The 18,893-nt window shown below is 38.4% G+C and overlaps 1 protein-coding gene across 1 annotated transcript in view; it reads right to left on the reverse strand.

Moving 5' to 3' along the window:
* The window catches only part of LOC139142587 (uncharacterized), a 37,822-nt gene extending 19,512 nt beyond the window's left edge, over positions 1–18,310 (reverse strand). The window contains exon 1 of the mRNA XM_070712572.1: positions 18,160–18,310. Within this exon, the coding sequence (XP_070568673.1) occupies positions 18,160–18,309 (150 nt within the window). The 5' untranslated portion in view covers position 18,310. The remainder of the gene's footprint in view (positions 1–18,159) is intronic.
* Between the last annotated feature and the right edge of the window lie 583 nt (positions 18,311–18,893).

Genomic DNA, 18,893 nt, shown 5'->3' on the forward strand with positions numbered 1-18,893 from the left:
TTTCATGATTTCGATAGCTGTAACTGCTGTAGTAATAATTTGTTGACTATCAAATCCTACTGTCGCAGTAGAGTCTATTTCAAAACGGCTCTATGCTCTCTTCTTACCTTATGCCGGTTGATTAAAGTGATTCTTCCGTTCTTCCAGTTAAGCGCCTTCCCAACTCCAAAGTATTTGCCGCATAGTGGCGAATACAGTGCAGCGAGAAACGATCGCCGAACAGACGAGACAGAGGAATGTTAGTTTAAATCTACCCATGGCGGAGGAGAGGTATAGTAAAAGTGCGAGGAAAGTATTGACTAGTCTGATGTACACAATTATAGCACTGGTACAACACTCTACGTCAGAATTAGTATTCAGTTTAATGTTTGCTGAAGGAATTTCGACCCTTGTTATATAAATCAGCAGATTATTTCTGAATACTGTGCATGTTGAGTGTCTGGGGGTTTTTTGGTGTGTTATTGTTCCCGAAGTGAATTTTACCTTAAAGACAACGGTCCATTTGTAACTTCAGCAACGATGATATGCTCTTTAGTTACATCAATAGAAATTACTGTGATTGTCAGATTCATTTCATAATGAACGTTTACTTTTTATTCATTGGTGTTCCAGTCCCACGTACTGTTTTCGCCACAGAACTTTTGATGTTACAAGGGGTTCCTGATGCTAATACTATTGTCGTACATAAAGAAAAGGAAAATGTTGGGAAAAAATCAAGAACACGCCTTTTTCTACAAATGAACTGCTGATTTTGTGTGCTGAATGTTGTAACTGGATAATTGCATAACAAAATTGCAGTTTATCATCAGTATGTCATAATTGCATTCAAGCATACTGTCATTTTATGATTGAATAATATCGTTCCAGCACTACATTATTGCATAGACGAACTGCAGTATCCCATTGGTGAATTTTGGCGGGCATCCTACGCCATATAGTATGGGTCAGCTATCTGTGTTTGATTTTGGAGTGAGAAGGAGATTTTTAACTTTCTGTTTGCTATGTGTTTGCCGAAGGTCCGAAATGTGAGCTCGTCGATCAGTCACTGCTGTTTACTAAAATCGTTTAACGAACAAATTTCGTCATTGTCGGTAGATTATTGCATTTGCAAATTTGTCTTTAGTTTTACATCGAAATAAAGCTGCAGTGAATTTGGATGATGAAACGAATTGAAGTTGCGAATACGTCAGTCCTGTACTGCAGCTTACATGTGAAACAACAGTCAAGTGATACATGTAATCTTTCATTGTATACAGACTGAACAGAATAAGCTTTTATCGGACTGTACGGGTTCTGTACGACATAAATTGTTTCCGGATCAGCAAAACTGAGTTAACGAATTTTAAGATTTCAGATCGTGTTAGATAAATATTGTGCATAATCAATATATACAAGTTACATGGTGACCATGCAAACAGTGACATTGAGCCTGAATGAGAGGTAGAATTCTGTAGTGTTCTCAATGAAGAGGAGAAGAATTAAAATTGTGATTGAAAAAGGTGATTTTGATGGTTGATTTTTTTTTTTTTTTTGCCATTCCTGCAAAAATTTTTTATCTGCAGTCTCTGGCACACTGAAAGCTGATCAAATGCCGGTCTGTACAGAATGTTTGGAGCTTTCATTTGTCTGCAGCAATTCGAGTAACTCTGAAAGACGAAATGCAAATTTGTGCAGCTATTGGATACATATCATAGGGATACATATCTGAATTGACTTGATCAAGGTCGATGAAACTGGTTATGTACATTATCGATAAAGATACTATGATACAATATTATTGAAAGTCATTACACACTTTCACTTCAGCCATTCCTTATTTGCATATTAATGAACTTTCTTAATTAGGGATATTTATCTGAAAAGGTGACGAAACTTTATATGTACATTAAAGATACTATGTCCTAACATAGACTTTAAAAACGGATCCGTTTTTAAGGTCTATGGTCCTAACGACCCCGGATCACTCACCAGGATTTCTTTGATAAACATGCAGAGATAATGTACATTCTTCTCGATATAGAGCGCACGCGCTACCTTCAGTGCAATGTTGAGCGTTCTGAACTCAGCTAGTATCGGTACGATGCATTGGCAAACACGTCCAGCAGACCAAAGCCGGAGCTCACGCTCAGTACCGTCGAAAACGGAAGTAAGGGCCACGAAAGCGAACCAGAAAGAGACGGAAAAGTGCGCAAAGGTCGCTTTATAACAGCCCGACCTTGGCCAATACTGCAAAAACAATCAAGAATGTAGTGAATAGTCTGATTCGGACGAGGACTCGTCGTTAGTCGGACTTCTTGGCTACAAAATGTACCGCATCGGCCGTTTCACAAATCGTTGATTTTCTCAGTTCCGTTTTTGGTAGTGTGTACTTTATTCAAAAGTGTAAGTCCTCGGCGACGTGACAGATTCGCCTGATTTTCACCTGTGGACAGTGAATGAAGATATCTGAATGACCGTGTCTCAGAGTTCCGGTAAAAAGCCTGCACGTGTAAAACCAAGTTAAAACTTTCACCATGCACCTATCTAGTTCCCCTGACTCTCTGTATAGTGTTTCAAAGAGAACAGTCCGTGCTTTTAATTTGTTGACTATCCACATTATTTCACACTGCCAAGTACCAATCTTCACGTGCAGCAATGTCGCTACAATTGTTCAAAAGGTAAGTAAAAGACGAACAAGCGTGTTCATGTCTGAAGGATGACTAATGACCAAACATCTAATTTATTCTTTAATAGTGTGAAGCTGTTGTTTCGAAACATTTTATATCAAAGACCAACGAGGAGAGTCAGCATTTCATCAGTCAGTCTGCAAGTGCGTCCATATATGGGCTGACAGTCAAATTTGCGAGCTACCATCTGCCACAACTCATTACGGCGCTAAGCCTAACTCCATTGGCGCAGTTGTTACATCGTCTTAATTTTATCACCGAAATCATGAATATATATACAAACATTACATCTACGTAAGGTAGCTAGATACCTTGTAGACACTTTCATATTTTTATTTTTTCTAAGTTAAAGAAGTCCCAATCCCAATAAACTAATACTATATATTTTCTGAAAGCCCTGATATTGGGATATCCGACCGTGCACAGTACACAGTCATTATTTGTATAATAGTCAAAATTTGTTTTTCCTTCCCTTAGCGAACACGCTGCACGATTTCCGGTTGAAATTTATGCATTTACAAGCCTTAGCAATGCCCTTCAATCCATGTCTGTGATTTTTTCTCCGAGTCTGCATTGAAATTATATGGCGCGACAATTACAATTCCTTGAAAAGCACCTCAGTCTTACACCTTTAACTGTGCATAACAAAAAAAACAAAAGCAAATAAAGGAAATCCCAGACAGATTTGAAGGGTATTACCAAAGCTTGTCAATGCACAAATTTAAACCGGAAATCGTGCAGCATGTTTGCTAAAGGGAGGAAAACCCGATTTTGGGAATGTTCAGCTAAAAAAGCTTGTCACGTGATGGCTATGTACTGTGCTCGGTCAGAATTCCCAATATCAGGGCTTTCAGAAAATATATACTTTATTGGGTTTGTAACTTCTAAACTGAGAAAAAAATAAAAATCTGAAGTTGTGTATTAGGTATCTAGCTACCTTAGTGTGGTTTCATGATTTCGATAGCTGTAACTGCTGTAGTAATAATTTGTTGACTATCAAATCCTACTGTCGCAGTAGAGTCTATTTCAAAACGGCTCTATGCTCTCTTCTTACCTTATGCCGGTTGATTAAAGTGATTCTTCCGTTCTTCCAGTTAAGCGCCTTCCCAACTCCAAAGTATTTGCCGCATAGTGGCGAATACAGTGCAGCGAGAACGATCGCCGAACAGACGAGACAGAGGAATGTTAGTTTAAATCTACCCATGGCGGAGGAGAGGTATAGTAAAAGTGCGAGGAAAGTATTGACTAGTCTGATGTACACAATTATAGCACTGGTACAACACTCTACGTCAGAATTAGTATTCAGTTTAATGTTTGCTGAAGGAATTTCGACCCTTGTTATATAAATCAGCAGATTATTTCTGAATACTGTGCATGTTGAGTGTCTGGGGGTTTTTTGGTGTGTTATTGTTCCCGAAGTGAATTTTACCTTAAAGACAACGGTCCATTTGTAACTTCAGCAACGATGATATGCTCTTTAGTTACATCAATAGAAATTACTGTGATTGTCAGATTCATTTCATAATGAACGTTTTACTTTTTATTCATTGGTGTTCCAGTCCCACGTACTGTTTCGCCACAGAACTTTTGATGTTACAAGGGGTTCCTGATGCTAATACTATTGTCGTACATAAAGAAAAGGAAAATGTTGGGAAAAAAATCAAGAACACGCCTTTTTCTACAAATGAACTGCTGATTTTGTGTGCTGAATGTTGTAACTGGATAATTGCATAACAAAATTGCAGTTTATCATCAGTATGTCATAATTGCATTCAAGCATACTGTCATTTTATGATTGAATAATATCGTTCCAGCACTACATTATTGCATAGACGAACTGCAGTATCCCATTGGTGAATTTGGCGGGCATCCTACGCCATATAGTATGGGTCAGCTATCTGTGTTTGATTTTGGAGTGAGAAGGAGATTTTTAACTTTCTGTTTGCTATGTGTTTGCCGAAGGTCCGAAATGTGAGCTCGTCGATCAGTCACTGCTGTTTACTAAAATCGTTTAACGAACAAATTTCGTCATTGTCGGTAGATTATTGCATTTGCAAATTTGTCTTTAGTTTTACATCGAAATAAAGCTGCAGTGAATTTGGATGATGAAACGAATTGAAGTTGCGAATACGTCAGTCCTGTACTGCAGCTTACATGTGAAACAACAGTCAAGTGATACATGTAATCTTTCATTGTATACAGACTGAACAGAATAAGCTTTTATCGGACTGTACGGGTTCTGTACGACATAAATTGTTTCCGGATCAGCAAAACTGAGTTAACGAATTTTAAGATTTCAGATCGTGTTAGATAAATATTGTGCATAATCAATATATACAAGTTACATGGTGACCATGCAAACAGTGACATTGAGCCTGAATGAGAGGTAGAATTCTGTAGTGTTCTCAATGAAGAGGAGAAGAATTAAAATTGTGATTGAAAAAGGTGATTTTGATGGGTGATTTTTTTTTTTTTTTGCCATTCCTGCAAAAATTTTTTATCTGCAGTCTCTGGCACACTGAAAGCTGATCAAATGCCGGTCTGTACAGAATGTTTGGAGCTTTCATTTGTCTGCAGCAATTCGAGTAACTCTGAAAGACGAAATGCAAATTTGTGCAGCTATTGGATACATATCATAGGGATACATATCTGAATTGACTTGATCAAGGTCGATGAAACTGGTTATGTACATTATCGATAAAGATACTATGATACAATATTATTGAAAGTCATTACACACTTTCACTTCAGCCATTCCTTATTTGCATATTTAATGAACTTTCTTAATTAGGGATATTTATCTGAAAAGGTGACGAAACTTTATATGTACATTAAAGATACTATGTCCTAACATAGACTTTAAAACGGATCCGTTTTTAAGGTCTATGGTCCTAACGACCCCGGATCACCTACCAGGATTTCTTTGATAAACATGCAGAGATAATGTACATTCTTCTCGATATAGAGCGCACGCGCTACCTTCAGTGCAATGTTGAGCGTTCTGAACTCAGCTGGTATCGGTACGATGCATTGGCAAACACGTCCAGCAGACAAAAGCCGGCGCTCGCGCTCAGTACCGTCGAAAACGGAAGAAACCGGGGCCACGAAAGCGAACCAGAAAGAGACGGAAAAGTGCGCAAAGGTCGCTTTATAACAGCCCGACCTTGGCCAATACTGCAACAACAATCAAGATGTAGTGAAGAGTCTGATTCGGCCGAGGACTCGTCGTGAGTCGGACTTCTTGGCTACAAAATGTACCGCATCGGTCGTTCCACAAATCGTTGATTTTCTCAATTCCGTTTTTGGTAGTGTGTACTTTATTCAAAAAGTGTAAGTCCTCGGCGACGTGACAGATTCGCCTGATTTTTCACCTGTGGACAGTGAATGAAGATATCTGAATGACCGTGTCTCAGAGTTCCGGTAAAAGCCTGCACGTGTAAAACCAAGTTAAAACTTTCACCATGCACCTATCTAGTTCCCCTGACTCTCTGTATAGTGTTTCAAAGAGAACAGTCCGTGCTTTTAATTTGTTGACTATCCACATTATTTCACACTGCCAAGTACCAATCTTCACGTGCAGCAATGTCGCTACAATTGTTCAAAAGGTAAGGTAAAAGACGAACAAGCGTGTTCATGTCTGAAGGATGACTAATGACCAAGCATCTAATTTATTCTTTAATAGTGTGAAGCTGTTGTTTCGAAACATTTTATATCAAAGACCAACGAGGAGAGTCGGCATTTCATCAGTCAGTCTGCAAGTGCGTCCATATATGGGCTGACAGTCAAATTTGCGAGCTACCATCTGCCACAACTCATTACGGCGCTAAGCCTAACTCCATTGGCGCAGTTGTTACATCGTCTGAATTTTATCACCGAAATCATGAATATATATACAAACATTACATCTACGTAAGGTAGCTAGATACCTTGTAGACACTTTCATATTTTTATTTTTCTAAGTTAAAGAAGTCCCAAATCCCAATAAACTAATACTATATATTTTCTGAAAGCCCTGATATTGGGAAATCCGACCGTGCACAGTACACAGTCATTATTTGTATAATAGTCAAAATTTGTTTTTCCTTCCCTTAGCGAACACGCTGCACGATTTCCGGTTGAAATTTATGCATTGACAAGCCTTAGCAATACCCTTCAAATCCATGTCTGCGATTTTTTCTCCGAGTCTCCATTCAAATTATATGGCGCGACAATTACAATTCCTTGAAAAGCACCTCAGTCTTACACCTTTAACTGTGCATAACAAAAAAACAAAAGCAAATAAAGGAAATCCCAGACAGATTTGAAGGGTATTACCAAAGCTTGTAAATGCACAAATTTCAACCGGAAATCGTGCAGCGTGTTTGCTAAAGGGAGGAAAACCCGATTTTGGGAATGTTCAGCTAAAAAAGCTTGTCACGTGATGGCTATGTACTGTGCTCGGTCAGAATTCCCAATATCAGGGCTTTCAGAAAATATATACTTTATTGGGTTTGTAACTTCTATAACTGAGAAAAAAATAAAAATCTGAAGTTGTGTATTAGGTATCTAGCTACCTTAGTGTGGTTTCATGATTTCGATAGCTGTAACTGCTGTAGTAATAATTTGTTGACTATCAAATCCTACTGTCGCAGTAGAGTCTATTTCAAAACGGCTCTATGCTCTCTTCTTACCTTATGCCGGTTGATTAAAGTGATTCTTCCGTTCTTCCAGTTAAGCGCCTTCCCAACTCCAAAGTATTTGCCGCATAGTGGCGAATACAGTGCAGCGAGAACGATCGCCGAACAGACGAGACAGAGGAATGTTAGTTTAAATCTACCCATGGCGGAGGAGAGGTATAGTAAAAGTGCGAGGAAAGTATTGACTAGTCTGATGTACACAATTATAGCACTGGTACAACACTCTACGTCAGAATTAGTATTCAGTTTAATGTTTGCTGAAGGAATTTCGACCCTTGTTATATAAATCAGCAGATTATTTCTGAATACTGTGCATGTTGAGTGTCTGGGGGTTTTTTGGTGTGTTATTGTTCCCGAAGTGAATTTTACCTTAAAGACAACGGTCCATTTGTAACTTCAGCAACGATGATATGCTCTTTAGTTACATCAATAGAAATTACTGTGATTGTCAGATTCATTTCATAATGAACGTTTTACTTTTTATTCATTGGTGTTCCAGTCCCACGTACTGTTTTCGCCACAGAACTTTTGATGTTACAAGGGGTTCCTGATGCTAATACTATTGTCGTACATAAAGAAAAGGAAAATGTTGGGAAAAAAATCAAGAACACGCCTTTTTCTACAAATGAACTGCTGATTTTGTGTGCTGAATGTTGTAACTGGATAATTGCATAACAAAATTGCAGTTTATCATCAGTATGTCATAATTGCATTCAAGCATACTGTCATTTTATGATTGAATAATATCGTTCCAGCACTACATTATTGCATAGACGAACTGCAGTATCCCATTGGTGAATTTTGGCGGGCATCCTACGCCATATAGTATGGGTCAGCTATCTGTGTTTGATTTTGGAGTGAGAAGGAGATTTTTAACTTTCTGTTTGCTATGTGTTTGCCGAAGGTCCGAAATGTGAGCTCGTCGATCAGTCACTGCTGTTTACTAAAATCGTTTAACGAACAAATTTCGTCATTGTCGGTAGATTATTGCATTTGCAAATTTGTCTTTAGTTTTACATCGAAATAAAGCTGCAGTGAATTTGGATGATGAAACGAATTGAAGTTGCGAATACGTCAGTCCTGTACTGCAGCTTACATGTGAAACAACAGTCAAGTGATACATGTAATCTTTCATTGTATACAGACTGAACAGAATAAGCTTTTATCGGACTGTACGGGTTCTGTACGACATAATTGTTTCCGGATCAGCAAAACTGAGTTAACGAATTTTAAGATTTCAGATCGTGTTAGATAAATATTGTGCATAATCAATATATACAAGTTACATGGTGACCATGCAAACAGTGACATTGAGCCTGAATGAGAGGTAGAATTCTGTAGTGTTCTCAATGAAGAGGAGAAGAATTAAAATTGTGATTGAAAAAGGTGATTTTGATGGTGGATTTTTTTTTTTTTTTGCCATTCCTGCAAAAATTTTTTATCTGCAGTCTCTGGCACACTGAAAGCTGATCAAATGCCGGTCTGTACAGAATGTTTGGAGCTTTCATTTGTCTGCAGCAATTCGAGTAACTCTGAAAGACGAAATGCAAATTTGTGCAGCTATTGGATACATATCATAGGGATACATATCTGAATTGACTTGATCAAGGTCGATGAAACTGGTTATGTACATTATCGATAAAGATACTATGATACAATATTATTGAAAGTCATTACACACTTTCACTTCAGCCATTCCTTATTTGCATATTTAATGAACTTTCTTAATTAGGGATATTTATCTGAAAAGGTGACGAAACTTTATATGTACATTAAAGATACTATGTCCTAACATAGACTTTAAAAACGGATCCGTTTTTAAGGTCTATGGTCCTAACGACCCCGGATCACCTACCAGGATTTCTTTGATAAACATGCAGAGATAATGTACATTCTTCTCGATATAGAGCGCACGCGCTACCTTCAGTGCAATGTTGAGCGTTCTGAACTCAGCTGGTATCGGTACGATGCATTGGCAAACACGTCCAGCAGACAAAAGCCGGCGCTCGCGCTCAGTACCGTCGAAAACGGAAGAAACCGGGGCCACGAAAGCGAACCAGAAAGAGACGGAAAAGTGCGCAAAGGTCGCTTTATAACAGCCCGACCTTGGCCAATACTGCAACAACAATCAAGAATGTAGTGAAGAGTCTGACTCGGCCGAGGACTCGTCGTGAGTCGGACTTCTTGGCTACAAAATGTACCGCATCGGTCGTTTCACAAATCGTTGATTTTCTCAGTTCCGTTTTTGGTAGTGTGTACTTTATTCAAAAAGTGTAAGTCCTCGGCGACGTGACAGATTCGCCTGATTTTTCACCTGTGGACAGTGAATGAAGATATCTGAATGACCGTGTCTCAGAGTTCCGGTAAAAAGCCTGCACGTGTAAAACCAAGTTAAAACTTTCACCATGCACCTATCTAGTTCCCCTGACTCTCTGTATAGTGTTTCAAAGAGAACAGTCCGTGCTTTAATTTGTTGACTATCCACATTATTTCACACTGCCAAGTACCAATCTTCACGTGCAGCAATGTCGCTACAATTGTTCAAAAGGTAAAGTAAAAGACGAACAAGCGTGTTCATGTCTGAAGGATGACTAATGACCAAACATCTAATTTATTCTTTAATAGTGTGAAGCTGTTGTTTCGAAACATTTTATATCAAAGACCAACGAGGAGAGTCAGCATTTCATCAGTCAGTCTGCAAGTGCGTCCATATATGGGCTGACAGTCAAATTTGCGAGCTACCATCTGCCACAACTCATTACGGCGCTAAGCCGAACTCCATTGGCGCAGTTGTTACATCGTCTTAATTTTATCACCGAAATCATGAATATATATACAAACATTACATCTACGTAAGGTAGCTAGATACCTTGTAGACACTTTCATATTTTATTTTTTCTAAGTTAAAGAAGTCCCAAATCCCAATAACTAATACTATATATTTTCTGAAAGCCCTGATATTGGGATATCCGACCGTGCACAGTACACAGTCATTATTTGTATAATAGTCAAAATTTGTTTTTCCTCCACTTAGCGAACACGCTGCACGATTTCCGGTTGAAATGTATGCATTTACAAGCCTTAGCAATACCCTTCAAATCCATGTCTGCGATTTTTTCTCCGAGTCTGCATTGAAATTATATGGCGCGACAATTACAATTCCTTGAAAAGCACCTCAGTCTTACACCTTTAACTGTGCATAACAAAAAAACAAAAGCAAATAAAGGAAATCCCAGACAGATTTGAAGGGTATTACCAAAACTTGTCAATGCACAAATTTAAACCGGAAATCGTGCAGCATGTTTGCTAAAGGGAGGAAAACCCGATTTTGGGAATGTTCAGCTAAAAAAGCTTGTCACGTGATGGCTATGTACTGTGCTCGGTCAGATTTCCCAATATCAGGGCTTTCAGAAAATATATACTTTATTGGGGTTTGTAACTTCTATAACTGAGAAAAAAATAAAAATCTGAAGTTGTGTATTAGGTATCTAGCTACCTTAGTGTGGTTTCATGATTTCGATAGCTGTAACTGCTGTAGTAATAATTTGTTGACTATCAAATCCTACTGTCGCAGTAGAGTCTATTTCAAAACGGCTCTATGCTCTCTTCTTACCTTATGCCGGTTGATTAAAGTGATTCTTCCGTTCTTCCAGTTAAGCGCCTTCCCAACTCCAAAGTATTTGCCGCATAGTGGCGAATACAGTGCAGCGAGAACGATCGCCGAACAGACGAGACAGAGGAATGTTAGTTTAAATCTACCCATGGCGGAGGAGAGGTATAGTAAAAGTGCGAGGAAAGTATTGACTAGTCTGATGTACACAATTATAGCACTGGTACAACACTCTACGTCAGAATTAGTATTCAGTTTAATGTTTGCTGAAGGAATTCGACCCTTGTTATATAAATCAGCAGATTATTTCTGAATACTGTGCATGTTGAGTGTCTGGGGGTTTTTTGGTGTGTTATTGTTCCCGAAGTGAATTTTACCTTAAAGACAACGGTCCATTTGTAACTTCAGCAACGATGATATGCTCTTTAGTTACATCAATAGAAATTACTGTGATTGTCAGATTCATTTCATAATGAACGTTTTACTTTTTATTCATTGGTGTTCCAGTCCCACGTACTGTTTTCGCCACAGAACTTTTGATGTTACAAGGGGTTCCTGATGCTAATACTATTGTCGTACATAAAGAAAAGGAAAATGTTGGGAAAAAAATCAAGAACACGCCTTTTTCTACAAATGAACTGCTGATTTTGTGTGCTGAATGTTGTAACTGGATAATTGCATAACAAAATTGCAGTTTATCATCAGTATGTCATAATTGCATTCAAGCATACTGTCATTTTATGATTGAATAATATCGTTCCAGCACTACATTATTGCATAGACGAACTGCAGTATCCCATTGGTGAATTTTGGCGGGCATCCTACGCCATATAGTATGGGTCAGCTATCTGTGTTTGATTTTGGAGTGAGAAGGAGATTTTTAACTTTCTGTTTGCTATGTGTTTGCCGAAGGTCCGAAATGTGAGCTCGTCGATCAGTCACTGCTGTTTACTAAAATCGTTTAACGAACAAATTTCGTCATTGTCGGTAGATTATTGCATTTGCAAATTTGTCTTTAGTTTTACATCGAAATAAAGCTGCAGTGAATTTGGATGATGAAACGAATTGAAGTTGCGAATACGTCAGTCCTGTACTGCAGCTTACATGTGAAACAACAGTCAAGTGATACATGTAATCTTTCATTGTATACAGACTGAACAGAATAAGCTTTTATCGGACTGTACGGGTTCTGTACGACATAATTGTTTCCGGATCAGCAAAACTGAGTTAACGAATTTTAAGATTTCAGATCGTGTTAGATAAATATTGTGCATAATCAATATATACAAGTTACATGGTGACCATGCAAACAGTGACATTGAGCCTGAATGAGAGGTAGAATTCTGTAGTGTTCTCAATGAAGAGGAGAAGAATTAAAATTGTGATTGAAAAAGGTGATTTTGATGGGTGATTTTTTTTTTTTTTTTTTGCCATTCCTGCAAAAATTTTTTATCTGCAGTCTCTGGCACACTGAAAGCTGATCAAATGCCGGTCTGTACAGAATGTTTGGAGCTTTCATTTGTCTGCAGCAATTCGAGTACTCTGAAAGACGAAATGCAAATTTGTGCAGCTATTGGATACATATCATAGGGATACATATCTGAATTGACTTGATCAAGGTCGATGAAACTGGTTATGTACATTATCGATAAAGATACTATGATACAATATTATTGAAAGTCATTACACACTTTCACTTCAGCCATTCCTTATTTGCATATTTAATGAACTTTCTTAATTAGGGATATTTATCTGAAAAGGTGACGAAACTTTATATGTACATTAAAGATACTATGTCCTAACATAGACTTTAAAAACGGATCCGTTTTTAAGGTCTATGGTCCTAACGACCCCGGATCACCTACCAGGATTTCTTTGATAAACATGCAGAGATAATGTACATTCTTCTCGATATAGAGCGCACGCGCTACCTTCAGTGCAATGTTGAGCGTTCTGAACTCAGCTGGTATCGGTACGATGCATTGGCAAACACGTCCAGCAGACAAAAGCCGGCGCTCGCGCTCAGTACCGTCGAAAACGGAAGAAACCGGGGCCACGAAAGCGAACCAGAAAGAGACGGAAAAGTGCGCAAGGTCGCTTTATAACAGCCCGACCTTGGCCAATACTGCAACAACAATCAAGAATGTAGTGAAGAGTCTGATTCGGCCGAGGACTCGTCGTGAGTCGGACTTCTTGGCTACAAAATGTACCGCATCGGTCGTTCCACAAATCGTTGATTTTCTCAATTCCGTTTTGGTAGTGTGTACTTTATTCAAAAAGTGTAAGTCCTCGGCGACGTGACAGATTCGCCTGATTTTTCACCTGTGGACAGTGAATGAAGATATCTGAATGACCGTGTCTCAGAGTTCCGGTAAAAAGCCTGCACGTGTAAAACCAAGTTAAAACTTTCACCATGCACCTATCTAGTTCCCCTGACTCTCTGTATAGTGTTTCAAAGAGAACAGTCCGTGCTTTTAATTTGTTGACTATCCACATTATTTCACACTGCCAAGTACCAATCTTCACGTGCAGCAATGTCGCTACAATTGTTCAAAAGGTAAAGTAAAAGACGAACAAGCGTGTTCATGTCTGAAGGATGACTATGACCAAACATCTAATTTATTCTTTAATAGTGTGAAGCTGTTGTTTCGAAACATTTTATATCAAAGACCAACGAGGAGAGTCAGCATTTCATCAGTCAGTCTGCAAGTGCGTCCATATATGGGCTGACAGTCAAATTTGCGAGCTACCATCTGCCACAACTCATTACGGCGCTAAGCCGAACTCCATTGCGCAGTTGTTACATCGTCTTAATTTTATCACCGAAATCATGAATATATATACAAACATTATATCTACTTAAGGTAGCTAGATACCTTGTAGGCACTTTCATATTTTTATTTTTTCTAAGTTAAAGAAGTCCCAAATCCCAATAAACTAATACTATATATTTTCTGAAAGCCCTGATATTGGGAAATCCGACCGTGCACAGTACACAGTCATTATTTGTATAATAGTCAAAATTTGTTTTTCCTTCCCTTAGCGAACACGCTGCACGATTTCCGGTTGAAATTTATGCATTTACAAGCCTTAGCAATCCCCTTCAAATCCATGTCTGCGATTTTTTCTCCGAGTCTGCATTGAAATTATATGGCGCGACAATTACAATTCCTTGAAAAGCACCTCAGTCTTACACCTTTAATTGTGCATAACAAAAAAACAACAGCAAATAGAGAAATCCCAGACAGATTAAAGGGTATTACCAAAGCTTGTCAATGCACAAATTTAAACCGGAAATCGTGCAGCGTGTTTGCTAAAGGGAGGAAAACCCGATTTTGGGAATGTTCAGCTAAAAAAGCTTGTCACGTGATGGCTATGTACTGTGCTCGGTCAGATTTCCCAATATCAGGGCGTTCAGAAAATATATACTTTATTGGGGTTTGTAACTTCTATAACTGAGAAAAAAATAAAAATCTCAAAGTGTGTATTAGGTATCTAGCTACCTTAGTGTAGTTTCATGATGTCGATAGATGTAACTGCTGTAGTAATAATTTGTTGACTATCAAATCCTACTGTCGAAGTAGAGTCTATTTCAAAACGGCTCTATGCTCTCTTCTTACCTTATGCCGGTTGATGAAGTGATTCTTCCGTTCTTCCAGTTAAGCGCCTTCCCAACTCCAAAGTATTTGCCGCATAGTGGCGAATACAGTGCAGCGAGAACCACCGCCAAACAGACGAGACAGAGGAAAGTTAGTTTTAAATCTACCCATGGCGGAGGAGAGGTATAGTAAAAGTGCGAGGAAAGTATTGACTAGTCTGATGTACACAATTATAGCACTGGTACAACACTCTACGTCAGAATTAGTATTCAGTTTAATGTTTGCTGAAGGAATTGCGACCCTTGTTATATAAATCAGCAGATTATTTCTGAATACTGTGCATGTTGAGTGTCTGGGGTTTTTTTTGGTGTGTTATTGTTCCCGAAATGAATTTTAACAGTCCATTTGTAACTTCAGCAACGATGATATGCTCTTTAGCCACATCAATAGAAATTGCTGTGATTGTGAGATTCATTTCAAATGAACGTTTTACTTTTTATTCATTGGTGTTCCAGTCCCACGTACTGTTTTCGCCACAGAACTTTGATGTTACAAGGGGTTCCTGATTCTAATACTATTGTCGTACATAAAGAAAAGGAAAATGTTGGGAAAAAATCAAGAACACGCCTTTTTCTACAAATGAACTTCTGATTTTGTGTGCTGCATGTTGTAACTGGATAATTGCATAACATAATTGCAGTTTATCATCAGTATGTCATAATTGCATTCAAGCATACTGTCATTTTATGATTGAAATAATATTGTTCCAGCACTACATTATTGCATAGACGAACTGCAGTATCCCATTGGTGAATTTTGGCGGGTATCCTACGCCATATAGTATGGGTCAGCTATCTGTGTTTGATTTTTGGAGTGAGAAGGAGATTTTTAACTTTCTGTTTGCTATGTGTCTGCCGACGGTCCAAAATGTGAGCTCGTCGATCAGTCACTGCTGTTTACTAAAATCGTTTAACGAACAAATTTCGTCATTGTCGATAGATTATTGCATTTGCAAAGTTGCCTTTGGTTTCACATCGAAATAAAGCTGCAGTGAATTTGGATGATGAAACGAATTGGAGTTGCGAATACGTCAGCCCTGTACTGCAGCTTACAAGTTAGGGATTCGTGACGCCTACAGAAACAACAGTCAAGTGATTTAATACATGTAATCTTTCATTGTATACAGACTGAACAGAATAAGCTTTTATCGGCATGTACTGGTTCTGTACGACATAAATTGTTTCCGGATCCACAAAACTGAGTTAACGAGTTTTAAGATTTCAGATCGTGTTAGATAAATATTGTGCATAATCAATATATACAAGTTACATGGTGACCATGCAAACAGTCACATTGAGCCTGAATGAGAGGTAGAATTCTGTAGTGTTCTCAATTAAGAGGAGAAGAATTAAAATTGTGACTGAAAAAGGTGATTTTGATGGGTGATTTTTTATTTTTTTATTTTTTGTTTCGCCATCCCTGAAAAATCTTTGATCTGCAGTATCTGGCACACTGAAAGCTGATCAAATGCCGATCTGTACAGAATGTTTGAGGCTGTCATTTGTCTGCAGCAATTCGAATAACTCTGAAAGACGAAATACAAATTTGTGCAGCTATTGGATACATATCATAGGGATACATATCTGAATTGACTTGATCAAGGTTGATGAAACTGGTTATGTACATTAAAGATACTACGATACAATATTATTGAAAGTCATTACGCGCTTTCACTTCAGCCATTCCTTATTTGCATATTTTATGAACTTTCTTAATTAGGGATATTTATCTGAATTGACGAAACCAAAGGTGACGAAACTTTATATGTACATTAAAGATACTATGTCCTAACGACCCCGGATCACCCACCAGGATTTCTTTGATAATCATGCAGAGATAATGTACATTCTTCTCGATATACTTCACGCGCTACCTTCAGTGCAATGTTGAGCGTTCTGAACTCAGCTAGTATCGGTACGATGCATTGGCAAACACGTCCAGCAGACAAAAGCCGGCGCTCGCGTCGAAAACGGAAGAAACCGGGGCCACGAAAGCGAACCAGAAAGAGACGGAAAAGTGCGCAAAGGTCGCTTTATAACAGCCCGACCTTGGCCAATACTGCAACAACAATCAAGAATGTAGTGAAGAGTCTGACTCGGCCGAGGACTCGTCGTGAGTCGGACTTCTTGGCTACAAAATGTACCGCATCGGTCGTTTCACAAATCGTTGATTTTCTCAATTCCGTTTTTGGTAGTGTGTACTTTATTCAAAAAGTGTAAGTCCTCGGCGACGTGACAGATTCGCCTGATTTTCACCTGTGGACAGTGAATGAAGATATCTGAATGACCGTGTCTCAGAGTTCCGGTAAAAAGCCTGCACGTGTAAAACCAAGTTAAAACTTTCACCATGCACCTATCTAGTTCCCCTGACTCTCTGTATAGTGTTTCAAAGAGAACAGTCCGTGCTTTTAATTTGTTGACTATCCACATTATTTCACACTGCCAAGTACCAACCTTCACGTGCAGCAATGTCGCTACAATTGTTCAAAAGGTAAAGTAAAAGACGAACAAGCGTGTTCATGTCTGAAGGATGACTAATGACCAAACATCTAATTTATTCTTTAATAGTGTGAAGCTGTTGTTTCGAAACATTTTATATCAAAGACCAGCGAGGAGAGTCAGCATTTCATCAGTCAGTCTGCAAGTGCGTCCATATATGGGCTGACAGTCAATTTGCGAGCTACCATCTGCCACAACTCATTACGGCGCTAAGCCGAACTCAATTGCCGCAGTTGTTACATCGTCTTAATTTTATCACCGAAATCATGAATATATATACAAACATTACATCTACGTAAGGTAGCTAGATACCTTCTAGACACTTTCATATTTTATTTTTTCTAAGTTAAAGAAGTCCCAAATCCCAATAAACTAATACTATATATTTTCTGAAAGCCCTGATATTGGGATATCCGACCGTGCACAGTACACAGTCATTATTTGTATAATAGTCAAAATTTGTTTTTCCTCCACTTAGCGAACACGCTGCACGATTTTTGGTTGAAATGTATGCATTGACAAACTGTAGCAATACCCTTCAAATCCGTGTCTGCGATTTTTTTCTCCATTCAGATTATATGGCACGACAATTACAATTCCTTGAAAACACCTTCTGACAGCTGCACCTTGATTTGTGCATAACAAAAAAACAAAAGCAAATAAGGGAAATCCCACGGATTTGAAAGGTATTACCAAAGCTTGTCAATGCACAAATTTCAACTGGGAATATTGTAGCGTGTTTGCTAAAGGGAGGAAAACCCGATTTTGGGAATGTTCAGCTAAAAAAGCTTGCCACGTGATGGCTATGTACTGTGCTCGGACAGATTTCCCAATATCAGGGCTTTCAGAAAATATATACTTTATTGGGGTTTGTAACTTCTATAACTGAGAAAAAAATAAAAATCTCAAAGTGTGTATTAGGTATCTAGCTACCTTAGTGTGGTTTCATGATGTCGATAGATGTAACTGCTGTAGTAATAATTTGTTGACTATCAAATCCTACTGTCGCAGTAAAGTCTATTTGAAAACGGCTCTATGCTCTCTTCTTACCTTATGCCGGTTGATGAAAGTGATTCTTCCGTTCTTCCAGTTAAACGCCTTCCCAACTCCAAAGTATTTACCGCATAGTGGTGAATACAGTGCAGCGAGAACGATCGCCGAACAGACGAGACAGAGGAAAGTTAGTTTGAATCTACCCATGGCGGAGGAGAGGTATAGTAAAAGTGCGAGGAAAGTATTGACTAGTCTGATGTACACAATTATAGCACTGGTACAACAGTCTACGTCAGAATTAGTATTCAGTTGAATGTTTGCTGAAGGAATTGCGACCCTTGTTATATAAATCAGCAGATTATTCTGAATACTGTGCATGTTGAGTGTCTGGGGGTTTTTTGTGTATTATTGTTCCCGAAGTGAATTTTACCTTAAAGACAACGGTCCATTTGTAACTTCAGCAACGATGATATGCTCTTTAGTTACATCTATAGAAATTGCTGTGATTGTCAGATTCATTTCAAAATGAACGTTTTACTTTTTATTCATTGGTGTTCCAGTCCCACGTACTGTTTTCGCCACAGAACTTTTGATGTTACAAGGGGTTCCTGATTCTAATACTATTGTCGTACATAAAGAAAAGGAAAATGTTGGGGAAAAAATCAAGAACACGCCCTTTTTTACAAATGAACTGCTGATTTTGTGTGCTGCATGTTGTAACTGGATAATTGCATAACATAATTGCAGTATATCATCAGTATGTCATAATTGCATTCAAGCATACTGTCATT

This window comes from Ptychodera flava, chromosome 10 (assembly GCF_041260155.1).
Source record: "Ptychodera flava strain L36383 chromosome 10, AS_Pfla_20210202, whole genome shotgun sequence".
In the NCBI taxonomy this organism is placed as follows: domain Eukaryota; kingdom Metazoa; phylum Hemichordata; class Enteropneusta; family Ptychoderidae; genus Ptychodera; species Ptychodera flava.